This window comes from Nelumbo lutea, chromosome 7, assembly GCF_056320005.1.
Source record: "Nelumbo lutea isolate HS-2025 chromosome 7, American lotus-T2T, whole genome shotgun sequence".
Lineage (NCBI taxonomy): Eukaryota > Viridiplantae > Streptophyta > Magnoliopsida > Proteales > Nelumbonaceae > Nelumbo > Nelumbo lutea.
In genome coordinates this window covers 8,115,075-8,130,528 of record NC_142690.1, presented here as the reverse complement: position 1 = coordinate 8,130,528, position 15,454 = coordinate 8,115,075, and the positions used below count along the sequence as shown (strand labels likewise).

The window sequence follows — 15,454 nt, the reverse complement described above, 5'->3', positions numbered from 1 at the left end:
TTTCTCTTGGTCGTGTACCAAGAAAGAAACAAATGAATCAATACTGCTGAATGCCGTCAGTGAAGTTGTGAGGTTCTAATCTCTTTTTTGTGGATCGTGTGATCCCATACCTGAAAACAGAAAACCTGTAGGTCGTGGATGACCTGTTTTTTAACCTTTATGGTGTGATGGTACTATTTTATGACCCCTCCTGGTAGTCGATGTGTTTGGATGGTCTAGAAGTTGTTGAATTGTGACTGTTAAGGCAGTACAACACTAAAATCAACCTAAAATCTTTTTCTTTTTGGAGAATTAAAGCTGGTCTGTATTCAGATTGTGTCCAGATTGCAGTGTGTGCATGTGGGCTGCATCTTTGGTGCGCTTCTAGAGGGATCATAAGGTGCGTGTTGAAACTGAAAAGTGTTTGAATCATGTCCTTTGAGAATTCCACAACTTCTGGGACTTCAGGAGGTCAAAATGGAATGAATGGGGGGATGGATATGAGTTTCTTTCTATAATCCCCTTTGATGGATTAAACTACCTTGAATGGTCTAGGGGAATTAAACTTTACATTACTGCTAGAGGGTAAATAGGGTATATTAATGGTTAAGTGAAGGAATCAAAGACTGGAAGTGCTGAACATGGCAGATGGGACCAAGAAAATAGTATGGTGATGTCATGGCTATTGGTTTCCATGCTGCCACAAGTAAGAAAGACATTTATGTCGGTTGAAACAGCTTGTGAAATATGGAAACAAGCCAAATCTACCTATTCAGAGCAGAGGCACTATGCGAAGATTTACCAATTACAAGTTGAATCCTCCACTTGCAAGTAGGGGAGAGGAGTCTCTTTGTGTACTACTCAGATCTGACATCAATCTGGAAGGAATTAGATCATTACCAAAATGTGAATCGGGTGTGTGATGAAGATGCAAAGGCCTACAAGTCACTTGTTTCCCAACAACGGTATTTGCTTTTCTTTTGGGGCTGAATCCTACATATGAGTCCATGATAGTATAAAGCTTAGGAAGTAAGAACTTACCTTCAGTTTAGGAAATTTATGCCTTAGTTCAGTCTGAAGAGAGTAGAAGAAGTGTGATGAATTGTACAGAGGGGGAGCTGGTTGCACTAGCAATCTGAGGAGGTAGAAATTTAAATGTTGGAGGCTCTTTTAAAAAGGGTGATTCACAGAAGAGAGTGGATGACAAAGACAAGCTTTGGTGCACTCACTATTAGAAGTCCAGGCACACTAGAGACACATGTTGGAAACTCCATGGCAAGCCTAAATGGGCTCAAGAATTAAGTAAGAAATCAGCATCTGATCCGGGTAAGAAGCCAACCCAGCAGAGTCAGAAGAAATATAACTTAGCAAATGTGGCATCTCAAGAGATTGGTCCCATGGTACTCCAAGAGTGACACTCTAGTTTTGACCCCAAGGAAGAGATCATCAACTCTTTTCGTGACCACTTGGAATTATATGGTAGGACACTTTGCCACATTGATTTTGACCCTACTCCTTCTACCTACTTTGCGTCTACATCAGGTAACACTGCCACTACTTTCCATGTGTCATCTCATACATCTGATTCCCCTTGGATCATTGACTCTAGAGCTTCAAACCACATGACTGGTAAATCAACTTTATTTCAGGCATATAACCTCCTCTTTGGGAGAGATAAGGTGAGACTGACATATGGGTCTTGGGCTTTGAAATTTTATGGGTGATATCTTATTACCTGCTTGTATTTGCCTTTCTTTTCTTTAATAAAATTTTCTTTTTTATTTATTACCAAAAAAATGACATAAGATTTCTATCCTTTTTATTTGCATTGGTTGCACTGATTAGATTGTTTTACTTTGAAGGGCACAATGGAGCTGGCAAAAGCACAACCATTTCTATGCTTGTTGGCCTTTTGCCTCCTACTTCAGGGGATGCTTTGGTTTTTGGAAAGAATATCCTAACTGACATGGTATATTTTATCTTTTGAAAGCTTACTTTTCTCCTTGTTAATTGCCCCGGTATATAAGTGCCTATTAAATCTTGTCAAATAATCTTTTTCTAAATTACTAGTTTTTGTGCTGCATGTTATCCATACATGACTTCTATGATCAAATATGGTTGATGGTTTATCCATATATGAATTCTATGGTCAAACATGGTTGATGGTTCATATAGTTATTTCTTCAGGCATCCATGATTAGGACTGTGAATGGATCAAATCAAGTTTACAATCCAGTTAATTATAGTTGGTTTGTGGCTATGCTATAAATCTGATGGATCTTGGTACTTATGGTTTCATATTATAGAGGCCACAGTCTTGGCTTTCAGAGTGAACATATTGTCCCAATGGGTTCCAAGATTTTCCAATGGGCTAAGAGGGGGATGGGGTGTTCTGGTGGGTGGATGTAATGCTGGCCTGAAAGTTGTTTTTCTTCTGCTGTCCCTGCTTTCTTGTATTCTTTTCCTTCTCCACATTATTAATATATCCTTTTCATATTTGTTTGTCAACTTGAAAATAAAACAGAGATGGAAAAAAACTGCAAATTTATAACAAAAAACAAGAAATAATATATTATCCTGAAATAATGGTCTTCCAGTACGACTCAGATATCCCCACTCCATCCAGGTATGATTTCGTATGGTGGAACACAAAAAATAAATACTATACTCTTACAAGAGATCATTGATAGAAGTCATAGAACCAAGATCTTCTCATAATCTTACACTCTTGCAGGAAACCATACCATACTTGATGGAATTAGAAAAGGCAAAAAGGATTCTAGTTTTGATTGGTCATGAAACGCACAATTGCTAGATTTCCATTGGACAATCTTCAAAGCGACATTTGCATTTACCTTACCCAGAACTTTTCAATTCAATTTGTGGTCTTTATGATTTTTTGGGCAAATGACTATTGCATTGCTACGTAAATTGTTATGTTACTTTGGGGTGGAGCAAGGTGTAGTATGGAAAAGGGTTGATGGGAAAATATATGGGATGGGAGTGAAGAAGTAGTGTAACACCATCTTTTTTTTTGATAAATAACAGAAATTTTATTAATAGTTAAAGAAAACAACAATTACAACCTCCAAGAGGATGGGTAAGCTCTCTCAATCCTCCCCAAGGACAACAGAAACAAAAGCACAAACAATTACAAGCAAGCCCAGTAGCCCGCAAAGATTGAGCCCTTCTCACCCCTGTTTAGCTAAGGCATCTACAAAGGAGTTAGCGCTCATTTTAACCCACTGATGTCTCACTACCATACCCCTTGAAAGCCATTTGAACTTCTTTTTTTCATTTGCATATTCCCATGGTCCATTCTCTTCTTTTTTTCCAACCAGCCAATAACTATCTTAGAGTCACCTTCAATGACTCAGAAAATAAAGCCAAGACTTGTCCTCCCTCATTCCTGAATACACCTCCAATACCTGAAGGCCCGGAATTACCTTCATTGATTCCATCAAAATTTAACTTTATAAACCCTTTGTAGAGAGATTTATTGTATTTGGTTGTGTTTGGGTTTTCTTTTGGGGAGGGTGCTGGAGGTTACAAGGGTATATTTGTAATGTTGATAAATTCTAGGGACTTGTATGTATTTATGGGAGGAAGAGGGGCCTATGTGAAATTCTGATATAATTGGGTCTTTTGCTTATTTAAGCCATTGGTTGTGGGATTAGGGTTGAGTGAGAGTGGATATTTTGTTGTGAGTCTATAGAGAGGTCATCCATGTATCTCTTGTTCTCATAGTGGATATTTTTCCCTCTCTTCCCGTGGATGTAGGCTACTGAGCTGAACCATGCTATATCTTGGTGTTTTCTCTATTTCTTCTTGATTTGTTATTCTATTTTTTACGTTCGTTGACACCCTTCAGCTAGTCGAGACCACAATGGAGTAAAGACAACTTTCCTTGGAGCTGATTCGGTCACTTCCTCCCGGCTATTCAATAGCAGCCCTATTGGAATATCCTCAAACATTTTTAGGGATTTCACCGATTGCATCACTCTAATTGTAACAACCTCCAGAATTGCACTTAAACTCCTTTCCTTATCCTGGAATACCCTTTGATTCCTTTCTTCCGTAACTATCCAACTTATAGCAGCTCTTGTGCATCTCCATAGAACTTTTTTCCTTATCTTCATCCCACTAATATCCGAGGAGAACGGAAGGGAATTTTAAAAAATTTTGAGGACTCCAGTTTTTTTGGACAACTTAGACTGGATGATATGGTTGAAAGAATTCAACAACAACAATAGGTGGTCGAAGCAATGTGTTAGGATCCCATCAGCCAACCTAGAAGCCTAGGTCCATTCCAAAGGAGTCCTGATACTGGATGGGGAGAAAGCTACAATGATTGAGCATTAGAAGCACTGGTCAACATCCTACGGCTGAGTATACACTAGAAGATTCTCACACCACATCAACTAATCTGTTGAGACCTGCACATGGGAATCAAAAGTTAGTTGCGATTTGCAACTTTGCAATAAAAAGTATAAATGGGAGAGATCCCTATGAGGGCATAAATACAAGCATTTTCCTTTCCATCTTCCTTTTTTTTGTAGGAGGTGTGCTATCCTCGAAGGAGCACTTGTTAGTGGGTAGTAACCCATCATTTGGTATCAAAGCCACCATGTTGAACACTATGGTGTTGACAATCGAGGACAGGGTTGACCAACTTGAGGTTAGCTTGCTTGGTTTGAAGGGGACATGAAGGAGATTAAGGTGGCTTTGGTGGCAGTGATGACTTAGCTCGAGAAGTTTTCTTTGATGGCAAGCCATGGGAATGAGTAAGAGGCTTCTTGTAGTGAGGGCCGCAAACAAAACCTAAGAACACTTGTCAAGTTCGTCAAACTTGACTTTGCCTATTTCTCAGGCAAGGACCCTCTGTCCTAGATACTCAAATTAGAGAAATATTTATACCATCAGACTTTGGGATATCAAGGAGTCTCGGGGGCTTCCATTTACCTAGAAGGAGATGCCAGTAGTTTAGATCATCTAATCCCCAATGTAGTTGGGCTGATTTTACAAAAGGCATTCTGTGCTAGATTTGGACCAACAACCTATGAGGACTTTGATGAGCTTTTGTCAAAACTTAGACAAATGGGGATGGTGAAGGAAGACCTGGTTGAATTTGAGAAAATATCAATTAAGGTTTCCGATTGGTTTGAGAAGGCCTTGGTGGGGAATTTTATTTGGGGAGGTGTGGTGAAGGAGGAGATCGGACTGGAAGTGAAGGCCTGGAGGCCGACCATTATCATGGCAACAACTGGCCTAGCTCAACTATAGGAAGAAAAGTTGAACCGGGCCAAGAAGCTCACCTGACCGGTTGAACCAATACTTAAAAACCCTGGTTTGAGATCAGACCATATAGGTCCAAACTCCAAACAACCCAAAGGGAGCAGCCCAACTCACTATACCCTTTAAATGTCTCATCGGGTTGAGATGCAATATCGTAGGGTGAAGGGCTTATGCTACAATTGTGATGACAAGTTTGGGCCTGGGTACAAGTGCAAGGCCTAATAGGTCTACTTACTTGAGAAGGAAGACTCATACATGAATGCCCAATTGGGCCTAAAAACCCATAAAAAAGGAGGGTGATGGTGAGTTAATGTGGATGGGGGTTCCTGAAATTTCTTTACAGGCCTTAATAGGCAAAATCTCTCCTTAGGCAATTTAGTTTTGAAGAATAAAGCTCTCTTAGGTAAATGGAAGGGATTAGGGAATTTAGTTTTGAAGAATAGAGCTCTCTTAGGTAAATGGTTGTGGAGGTGGCCCTTAGAACAGGAGAGGCTGTGGCATGAGGTGATAAAGAATACATGGCAGTTCGCGAAATGGATGGGATGCTGGTGTATCTCGTCGAGCCACGTTGGCAACTCCTTGGAAAGCAATTCAGAGTATCCTCTCTTTTTCCCTCAACTTTATCAGGTATGATGTCAATTCTGGTACTTATGTATTATTTTGGGAAGACATCTAGGTGGGCAGTTCTGCCCTGAAGGACAGTTTCCCTTCTCTTTATTCCCTTTCTTGTTACAAGAATAAAGCAATCTCACACTTTCTTCCAACATCTGTTTTTCCTTCCTCTCTGAATTGGGACTTTGGGTTTCGTCGGGGCTTGAGGAATCATGAGCTTTCTTGTGTTTCGGACCTTTTGTCACTACTTGGAAGTGTTTGTCTGGACCCTCTCGGATCTTATGTAAGAATTTGGTCCCCTAATCCAAAAGGTTACTTCACGTGTGCCTCCTTCTTTGAGTCCCTTTGCTCTTCCTTGGGATAGTTGGGTTTTCCAACTAAGGAGATCTGATCTAGACCTGTACTTCCTAAAATTATTATTTTCTGCTGGGAGGTGTTCTATGGGAAAATCAACACTTCAGACCTACTGCAGAAGAGAAGGCTTTCCATGTGCTTGTCTCCTAATTGGTGTGTAATTTGCAGGGCTAATGGTGAGGATTTCTCTCACTTACTTTTAACCTGTTCTTTTTCTAATGCTATTTGGAGCTGGATCTTTGCCTTGTTTGGGTGCAGGTGGAATTTGGCTACAACTGTAGATCATCTCTTTGACCCTTCCTTCTTTGTGTGGCCCACAAAGATTGGTAAAACAATGTGGAGATGCATTAGAGCTGCTGCTCTGTGGACAATTGGGGAAGAAAGAAATGCGAGGATTTTCCAAGAGAATGAGAGAAATATTCAGAACATAAAGGATTGCATTTTGACCAGGGCAATCCATTGGCTTAGATCATTGGAATCCTTTAAAATATACTCCTTTGATGACAAATGGAGGAATTGGATAGTTATGGCTAGTAGCAGTACTAGGAAGAGCAGGGTACCAGCTGTGTGGGTGCCTCCTTCTGAAGGCTGGACAAAGCTGAATTTTGATGGTAGCATCCAAGGAAATCCAGGTCCATCAGGGATAGGAGGGGTACTGAGAGATAAAGACAGAAATATCTTAGCTTTATTCTCAGGCTCCGTGGGTATAGGAGACTATTAGAGCTGAGCTTCTAGCGGCGGTACAAGGCATTCAGATTGCAGATCAGTTAGGAGTTCAGAATTTTCTTATTGAAGGAGATTCCAAAGTTGTTGTGGGTTGGTTAAAAAATCCAGATTCAGTTATTTGGTGCTACAGGGACATTATGAGGAAAGTTAAGTGGTTTTCAAGGAACATGACTGTTGGTTCTCAGTGGGTGGGTAGAACAGCTAATGCCATAGTGGATGGGTTAGCTAAGCAAGGGGTATCAAGGGAACATTTATTCTGGGCAGCTCTGTAAACTTTCATTTCCGAGCCTAATGTAGTACCTTGTTGTTGTTGAGGAGAGGAACTAGCTCGTGCCTCTCTTTGGGCAGTCTGTATTGTAAGCATCACTTTGTTTCCTTTGAATAAATTACCATTCATTTATCAAAAAAAAAAATCTCTTCTTAGGCAATATGAATTAAGTGGGTTCTTATGGATCGACTGGTGTTAGCTTTTATTGATAGCAGTAGCTTGCTTATTCTTGTGACATAATTACTCTCTAAACAACTAGGATTGGCAGTTCACCACTCTTAACCTTTTTTAGTCCAGGTGCCAATGGAGGCCGAATTGCTTGTGATGGCCTATGTAAGGGGTTTCAATTGAAAATACAAATAAACTTGTTTGAGGTGGACTTGTACCCACTACAGTTCTCAGGGGCTGATGTGATCTTAGGGGTGCAATGGTTGCACAAACTGGGAGAACATGACCATGGAATTCTACTTAAATGGGAATCCATCTTACTTGAAGGGAAATGGGCCAAGGTGTTCCCGATCTGAAAGCATTCAGGCCCTTATCAAGACCGGACATCAGTCTCAGCAACCTGTGTTCATGAGTCATGACCTGGACCCTATGGGCCTCACCTAGTCTAGCTCTCAACAGGAAACCTGTAATGCCCCCTATGGCACCCAATTGTAAACCTCACAGAAGCAGTTCTTAGATGTGTTCTAGGAGCCACAAGGGCTTCCATCAGTCTGTCCATAAGATCGCCACAAACCTATCACACTCAGTTGTTGTGGATCGGTTAACTAAATACGGGCATTTTGTAGCCCTATCCCACCTATACAGTGCCATCCAAGTGGCTGAAGCATATGTGAAATTGCACAGTACACCTGGGGCCATCATATCTGACAGATACATTCCTTAGCTGGCTTCACCATTTGATGAGCTATCACCCCCAATTGGTTGTCTAAACTCTAAACTGAGGTCCTTAATAGGTGTTTGGTGACTTAGAAGAGAAGGAGAATTGAAGAGCTTGAACTCTATTAAGACAAGATTGAACTAGCAGGTTGGGGAGAGGAGGTGCAAGGAAGAAAAAAGGAGATATGAGTCTGGTGCACAGCTGTTTGCTAGGAGGGAAGTTTGATTGGTAGAGTTGGAGTTTGGAGGGTTTTTGGAGTGTGTCGGGAAAAGGAATGTCTGATAGGATCTTGATTGTTGGTTGTATAGGTTCTTTTTTCTCTTTTTGGTGGGCATTTTATATGGTGTAGACACTCTGATTAGAAAGTGGGATGGGATGTTGGCTGTTCATATTTGGATTGGTGATGCGTTATTATCTTTGTTTATCTCTTCTATCTTTTTCTATTAATGAATTTTCTTTTTATTATAAAAGATGATTTTTATTGTAATACCACAATATGTATATTGGAATTAGTATGCACAAATGCTCTCTCTCTCTCTCTCTTTAATTTATTTTTTGTCATGTATAGTTTTCTTGAAGAATTGGGTTCCTTCTTAGTTTTATTAACAATTAATATTTGTGCTGTAGGATGAGATACGGAGGAGTTTGGGCATATGCCCGCAACATGATATTCTCTTTCCAGAGCTTACTGTAAGCAGTTTTTTGGTTCTGACTTATGTTTGATTCTGTATCAGTTATTATTATTTTTTTATTATGCTAACTAGGTAGAGGCCTTTGGAGTTTTACCTGTTTTCTTTTGCTTCAAAGTTAAAATTGAGAAGGTGAAGTTCCATGTTTAAGTTTTTTGATGGATTTCACTAAAATTTTCTTTTGTTGAATATTACTGGAGGGTTTAGTAGTAGTTAATGGTGCCTCTATTTGTGTTTCATATTTTTATTATTTATTGAAAATTCTGGTTTGTGATCTTAATTGTGGATGGAGTAGTCATACGAGCCACTTTTTTCCAACTTATTTTTCTTTTTTAGACAATTTTCTTGATCTATGTTAATTATACTTTTGATTGTAAGTAAAACCCGAATAGGACTTAAGAAATCAGCACTTCTGCTGGTACTCTAAGCAAAATGTTTTTTGTTTTTGTTTGTGACATTCTGACATCGATGTAGTTTTCTTCTTAATGCTTCTTAATGTTTTATTACATTCCATGTTATTTCAACCAAAGTTTATATTTTCAGTTTGCTATGTGAGTCTTTTAACTTCATGGTATAGTTTCCTTTTTTTTTCTCTTTGGAAGACACTTGAGGTTTTGACAATAGCCAAAATACATTTATATCTATTATAATTCGGCCTGCCTTTGAGTTATGTTAGTCTGATAACAGCCAAGAAGAGAGAAGAAGAAAGAAGAGAGAGAGAGAGAGAGAGAGAGAGAGAGAGAGGAAGGAGGAGAAAAGGAGAGAAGAAAAGTCTGGTTCGAATTATGGAAAGATCACATCTCCCATTCGGCCAGACATGTTTTATATTACTAACATAATGGAAAAGACACATGTGCCCTTATTTAAGTGAGGGACACTAGTTCTAATATAATATTACAGATCAACAACCTCAACATAAGTATAAAGACAGAAATACCCCTACACTAACACTCCCCCTCAAGTTGTTGAGTATATATCATATAATCCCAGCTTGTTACATATGTAGTCCACTCTTCCCCGGCTCAACCCTTTTGTAAATAAGTCTGCCCACTGGTTCCTTGTGTTAACGTATGCAGTGTCTATCACTCCATTCAGCACCTTCTTTCTCACAAAGTGACAGTGAACCTCTATGTGCTTGGTTCTTTCATGAAATACCGGATTAGAAGAAATATGAACTGCAACCTGATTGTCATAATAGAGCTTCATTGGAGTGTTAATATTGTATCCTATCTCTTGTAGAAGGTTCCTTAGCCACACTAATTCACAACTAGTATGTGCCATAGCTTTATATTCTGCCTCTGCCTTGCTTCTCGCCACGACTGTCTGTTTCTTACTTTTCTATGTCACCAGATTACCCCCAAGAAAAGTGCAATAGCCTGTGGTAGACCTCTTATCAGACATAGAACCAGCCCAGTCAGCATCAGTATACCCTTCTATTTCAAGTTTTCCACCACTTTTGTATATCAAACCATGACCAAGGGCCCCTTTTAAATACCTCACAATTCTTAGAACCGCATCCCAATGAGGAACCAGAGGTTTCTGCATGAACTGACTTACCACACTAACTGCAAATGAAATATCTGGCCGGGTAATGGTTAGGTAGTTCAGCTTACCTACAAGTTGCCAGTATCTGCCAGGGTCTTCAAACACTTCACCCATATCACTACTCAGCCTAGTATTTGTTTCCATAGGTGTTTTAATTGGTTTAGCACCTAACAAACCTGTTTCCTCCAGCAAATCAAGCACATATTTCCTCTGGCACAAATTAATACCTTGCTACTTCTATCCCCAAGAAATATTTCAATTTACCAAGGTCCTTTGTTTGAAAATGTTCTTGTAGAGAAGTCTTCAACCTATCAATGCCCATTTTATCATTCCCGGTAATAACAATATCATCTACATACACCACCAATAGGATTTTTCCTGCCTGAGAGTCATGGCTGAAGACGGAAGGATCAACTTGGCACTGTTTCATACCAAACTTCTTTACCACCTCACTGAACCTACCAAACCATGCTTGAGGAGACTGTTTAAGCCCATATATAGCCTTCTTTAGTCTGCATACCTTACCATCCTCCCCCGAGCAACAAACCCCGGTGGTTGCTCCATGTAGACCTCCTCGAGCAAATCACCATGCAAAAAAGCATTCTTGATATCAAGCTGATAGAGGGGCCAATCATACATAGCAGCAAGAGAGATCACAACACGAACCGAACCTATCTTAGCAACTGGGGAGAAGGTCTCTGTGTAGTCAATACCATAGGTTTGGTAGTACCCTTTTGCAACCAATCGAGCTCTAAGGCGCTCAACACTACCATCAGGTAAATACTTAACAGTATAAACCCACTTACAACCGACAGCCTGCTTCCCAAGAGAAAGAGTGGTGAGGTCCCAAGTATGATTATGAATTAGAGCTGAGAGTTCTTCTTCCATTGCACAACACCACCCTAGAGAGGCAAAGGCTTCCTGGACATCCTTAGGGACAACAACTGAGGATAACAAAGAGATAAACTGGCGATGGGAAGCGGAAAGGTGAGTGAGTGAAACATAATTAGAAATAGGATGAAGGGTACAAGTGCGTTTACCTTTCCGCAAGGCAATGGGAAGATCAAGATTAGATACTAGGTTTAGGGTTGGTGTGGAGACAACTGCCGGATCTGTTGACGGTGATGGAGCTGGACGAGTAGCAGTCGGTACATGTGCGCGATGTGTATACACTTGTTGGATAGGTGGGCGTTCAATATGTGGTGGCACTCGAGGCAAGGACTTGGTCACGACTGGAACAAGGGGAACATAATCGACAATTGGAAATGGAAGAGGGGGAGGTGATGAGGGGGAAGAAGCATCACCGGACCCCAAGGAAAATGGAGTAGACTCAAAGAAGGTAACATCAACACACACAAAGGAACATCGAGAACTAGGATGGTAACACTTATACCCTTTCTGGGTCTGGGAATAGCCAAGGAAGATGCACTTAATGGATCGTGCATCTAACTTGTCCTTCCCGGGGCCCAGATTATGGATGAAGTAGACACACCCAAAAACTCGAGGAGAAAGAGGAAACAGAGACAAGGTGGGAAACAAGGTAGTGAATGGGGAATGACCATCAAGAATAGACGTGGGCATCCGATTAATGAAGAAGCAAGAAGTAAACACTGCATCACTCCAAAAGGGTTTGGGAACATTCATGTTGTTAGAGTGAGCCGAATAAGGGTAATTTAGTAATCTTATGTCAGTTAAGTACTTTGCTTATGTGGCTGTTTTATTAGAGTACTCTGCCCCACACTTAAGTGAGGGCAGTTTAGTCTTTGTAAGTGTAATTAGAACCTAATAAACACAAGGGGGTCGACTGAATGGGAGTCTAATCAGTTCGACTAAACCCTCCTGTTCTCTCTTTCTCTTGTCTTCTTCCTCATCTTCTTCTTCCTTCTTCACTGGTTCGGACTACTGTAGCTGCTCCAAAACATGGTATCAGAGCAAGGTTTCTGACCTGCTTCCGCTTGCAAAGCATCTCAGCTGTGTTCGTGACACCCTCCTCTTCGTTTCTAGTTGGTTAATGGAGAGAGCTGGTTCGCCCTAGGTCTGAGACATCACAGTTCGTTGTTCTCTGCTGCGCACAGTTTTCTTCATCAAGGAAGGTGATTTCAGCAGTGAATGGTTGGCTGATACTCTCAAAGGAAGGTTGGTTATTTAGTCCTCTTGTGTTGCTGGTATTTCTGGGTAGGAACCCTTCAAGAATCAGTTAGTACTGATTAGAACCTAGAGAACTAGGTTCATTGTTGCCCTAAAAAGGGCTGTGTGTGCAGTAGCCGAATGGTGTAGGGCTGCTGTGAGTTGTTGAGTGGTGTTAGGGCTGCTGTAGGTGGCCGAGTGGTGTAAGGTGGAATGCAGTGACCTTGCCAAGCTCCTTGTGGTCATGTAATGCCCTCTTGAGTGTGTTAAACAAATCTGAACTGGGTGTAGCAGTTTGACTGTGTTGTGGTGCTTGTGATGCGCAATTTTTTTTTATTGAGTGGTTGTAAGAGGGCCTACTGTTGTGTTGTGGTGCTTGTGATGCTTATGTGGGTCGTAGGTGTGTGAAGTCAGCAGTAGTGTAAAGAAGAACAAGTGTGTGCTCCCACTGTTGTGTTTAGGGACTGCAATAGGTGTTGAAGTATCAAACTGTGAACAACATCAATCAGCTTGTAGCTGAGAAGTAAGGTTAGAGGCAACTGTGAAAGAGTACAATGGCAGCAATAGGAGATGGCTACAATGATCAGAAACCTAATGTGGTAATTTCCTCCGACTACCTAGGGGTACAAATGACCTCAATTAAGCTGAATGGGGAGAACTATGTTCCATGGGCCAAATCAGTGGAAGTGTTTCTCAAGGCAAAGAAGAAAGTAAAGCATGTAAGAGATGAAAAGCCATCGGAGGACTCTCCAGGGTTTGATGATTGGGAGCAAGAAGATGCTCAAATCATGATTTGGCTGTGGAATAGTATGGAACCTAAAATTAGTGCCAACTTCATGTTTCTTGATACGGCTAAGGATATATGGGAGCATGCTAAGAAGCTATATTCTGGACAAGATAACACAACAAGAGTGTATCAGCTTTATCAGGAGTATTTTGATTTACAACAAGGAACCAAAACACTAGAAGAGTACTATGCCAACATGAAGAATATAAGGAATGAACTCAATGTCTATCACCCCCTTACTCCAGATATTAAAGTTCAGCAACAACAAAGGGAGCAACTAGATGCTACAAGATTTTTAGTGGGGCTGAAGTCGGAATATGAACCAGTTAGAGCCCAAATATTGGGGGGCTCTACTCTTCCTACACTTGAGGAAGTATTCTCAAGGCTTCGTAGAATTTCTTTGGGACAGACAGAGAACTCCACACAGTTTGATAGATCAGCACTTGTGACAGCTCGAGGGGTTGGATATAGTACAAGAGGGGGAGGTCATGCTCCCCGAGGAGGCCGTGGCAGTTCCATGATTAGTCGGGGTGGTCGTGACTCAGGGGGAGGTCGTGGCAGAGGGAAGAATAACTCTACAAGGAAATGCACTCATTGTGGTAGAGAGGGACACACAGTGAATTTCTGTTATGATCTACTTGGCCCTCCCTCTAAATGGGCTAATCATGCTGTAGCGGGTGAGGTTTATATCTGTGACAGTAAACCGGCAGACCGAACTCATCCCACATCTACATCTACCTCTGGGAGGGAAATGGTGAGCGTACCGCGTGATGAGTATGAACGGTTCCTTCAAACTACTTCACAGCATACCACTGCCACACTTGCCCAATCAAGTATTGCTTGCATGTCATCTAAAACCTCTCCCTGGATTATTGACTCTGGAGCCTCAGATCATATGACCGGGACTCCAGGTGTGTTCTCTTCTCTCTCTGAAACCTCCACATCACAAACTGTTACACTTGCCAATGGGTCCTCATCTCCCATATGTGGTGTTGGTAATATTGACATGGCTCCTGTGCCCTTATCATCTGTTTTATATGTCTCTAAGTTTCCATTCAATCTTATGTCTGTTAGTAAAATAACCAAAGCTCTTAACTGTTCCGTTACCTTCTTTCCTTCCACCTGTGTTTTTCAGGATCTCAAGACGGGGAAGAAGATTGGTGGGGGGCATGAAGCTGGTGGACTGTACTATCTTGACGGTGGTGGATCTTCAATTGCTCTTCAGACTTCGCTTACTCCTCTACAATGGCATTGCCGACTGGGACATCCATCTCTCAAGGCTCTCAAGATTTTGGTCCCGTCATTGAGTCATTTGTCAGTTTTGCAATGTGAGTCATGTCAGTTTGGGAAACATCGTCGTGTGTCCTTCAGTCCAAGAGTTGAGAGTCGTATGTTGAGTCCTTTTTCTTTGGTTCATTCAGATGTTTGGGGTCCAATCAAAATAGAGTCTTATAATGGGTACAAGTATTGTCTCCTTTATTGATGATTGTTCAAGAATGACATGGATTTACTTAATGAAAGAAAGAAGTGAATTGTTTTCTATTTTTCAAAAATTCCATGCTGAAATACTCACACAATTTGGTGTTCCAATCAAAATTCTCCGTTCAGATAATGGTCGTGAATACTTTCTTACTTCATTTCAACAGTATTTAGAACAGCATGGCATTATTCATCAGACATCATGTGCATACACCCCTCAACAAAATGGGGTAGCTGAACGGAAGAACCGTCAGCTTCTTGAAACTGCTCGGTCTATTCTTCACCACATGAATGTTCCTAAACGTTTTTGGAGTGATGCTGTACTCACTGCATGTTTTCTCATTAATCGGATGCCCTCCTTCATTCTTCATGGTCGGTCCCCCTTCTCTATCTTGTTTCCCACTTTATCTCCATTCCCATTAATTCCTCGTGTCTTTGGTTGTGTGTGCTTTGTCCACAATCTGAGCCCTGGAATAGACAAGCTAGATGCACGCTCAATTAAATGTGTCTTCCTTGGCTACTCACGGACTCAGAAAGGGTACAAGTGTTATAATCCCATTACCCGGAAGTGCTATGTCTGTCCTGATGTCACATTTTTTGAGTCAGTCCCCTTCTTCTCAAGTCCTGAAGCACCCTCGTCTCCACCCGCACTTCCTCTTCCTCTCCCTGTCAGTGATCCAGTTCCAGATGTTGTTGTTGGAGTAGAC

General features: G+C 41.1%; 1 protein-coding gene across 4 annotated transcripts in view; it reads left to right on the top strand.

Moving 5' to 3' along the window:
- The window catches only part of ABCA1 (ATP-binding cassette A1), a 144,985-nt gene that overhangs the window by 23,983 nt on the left and 105,548 nt on the right, over nt 1–15,454 (top strand). For all 4 annotated transcript variants that reach the window (XM_088955395.1, XM_088955394.1, XM_088955396.1 and 1 more), the window contains 2 exons: nt 1,842–1,948; nt 8,748–8,810. In XM_088955395.1, coding sequence (XP_088811521.1) covers nt 1,842–1,948; nt 8,748–8,810 — 170 coding nt within the window. The remainder of the gene's footprint in view (nt 1–1,841; nt 1,949–8,747; nt 8,811–15,454) is intronic.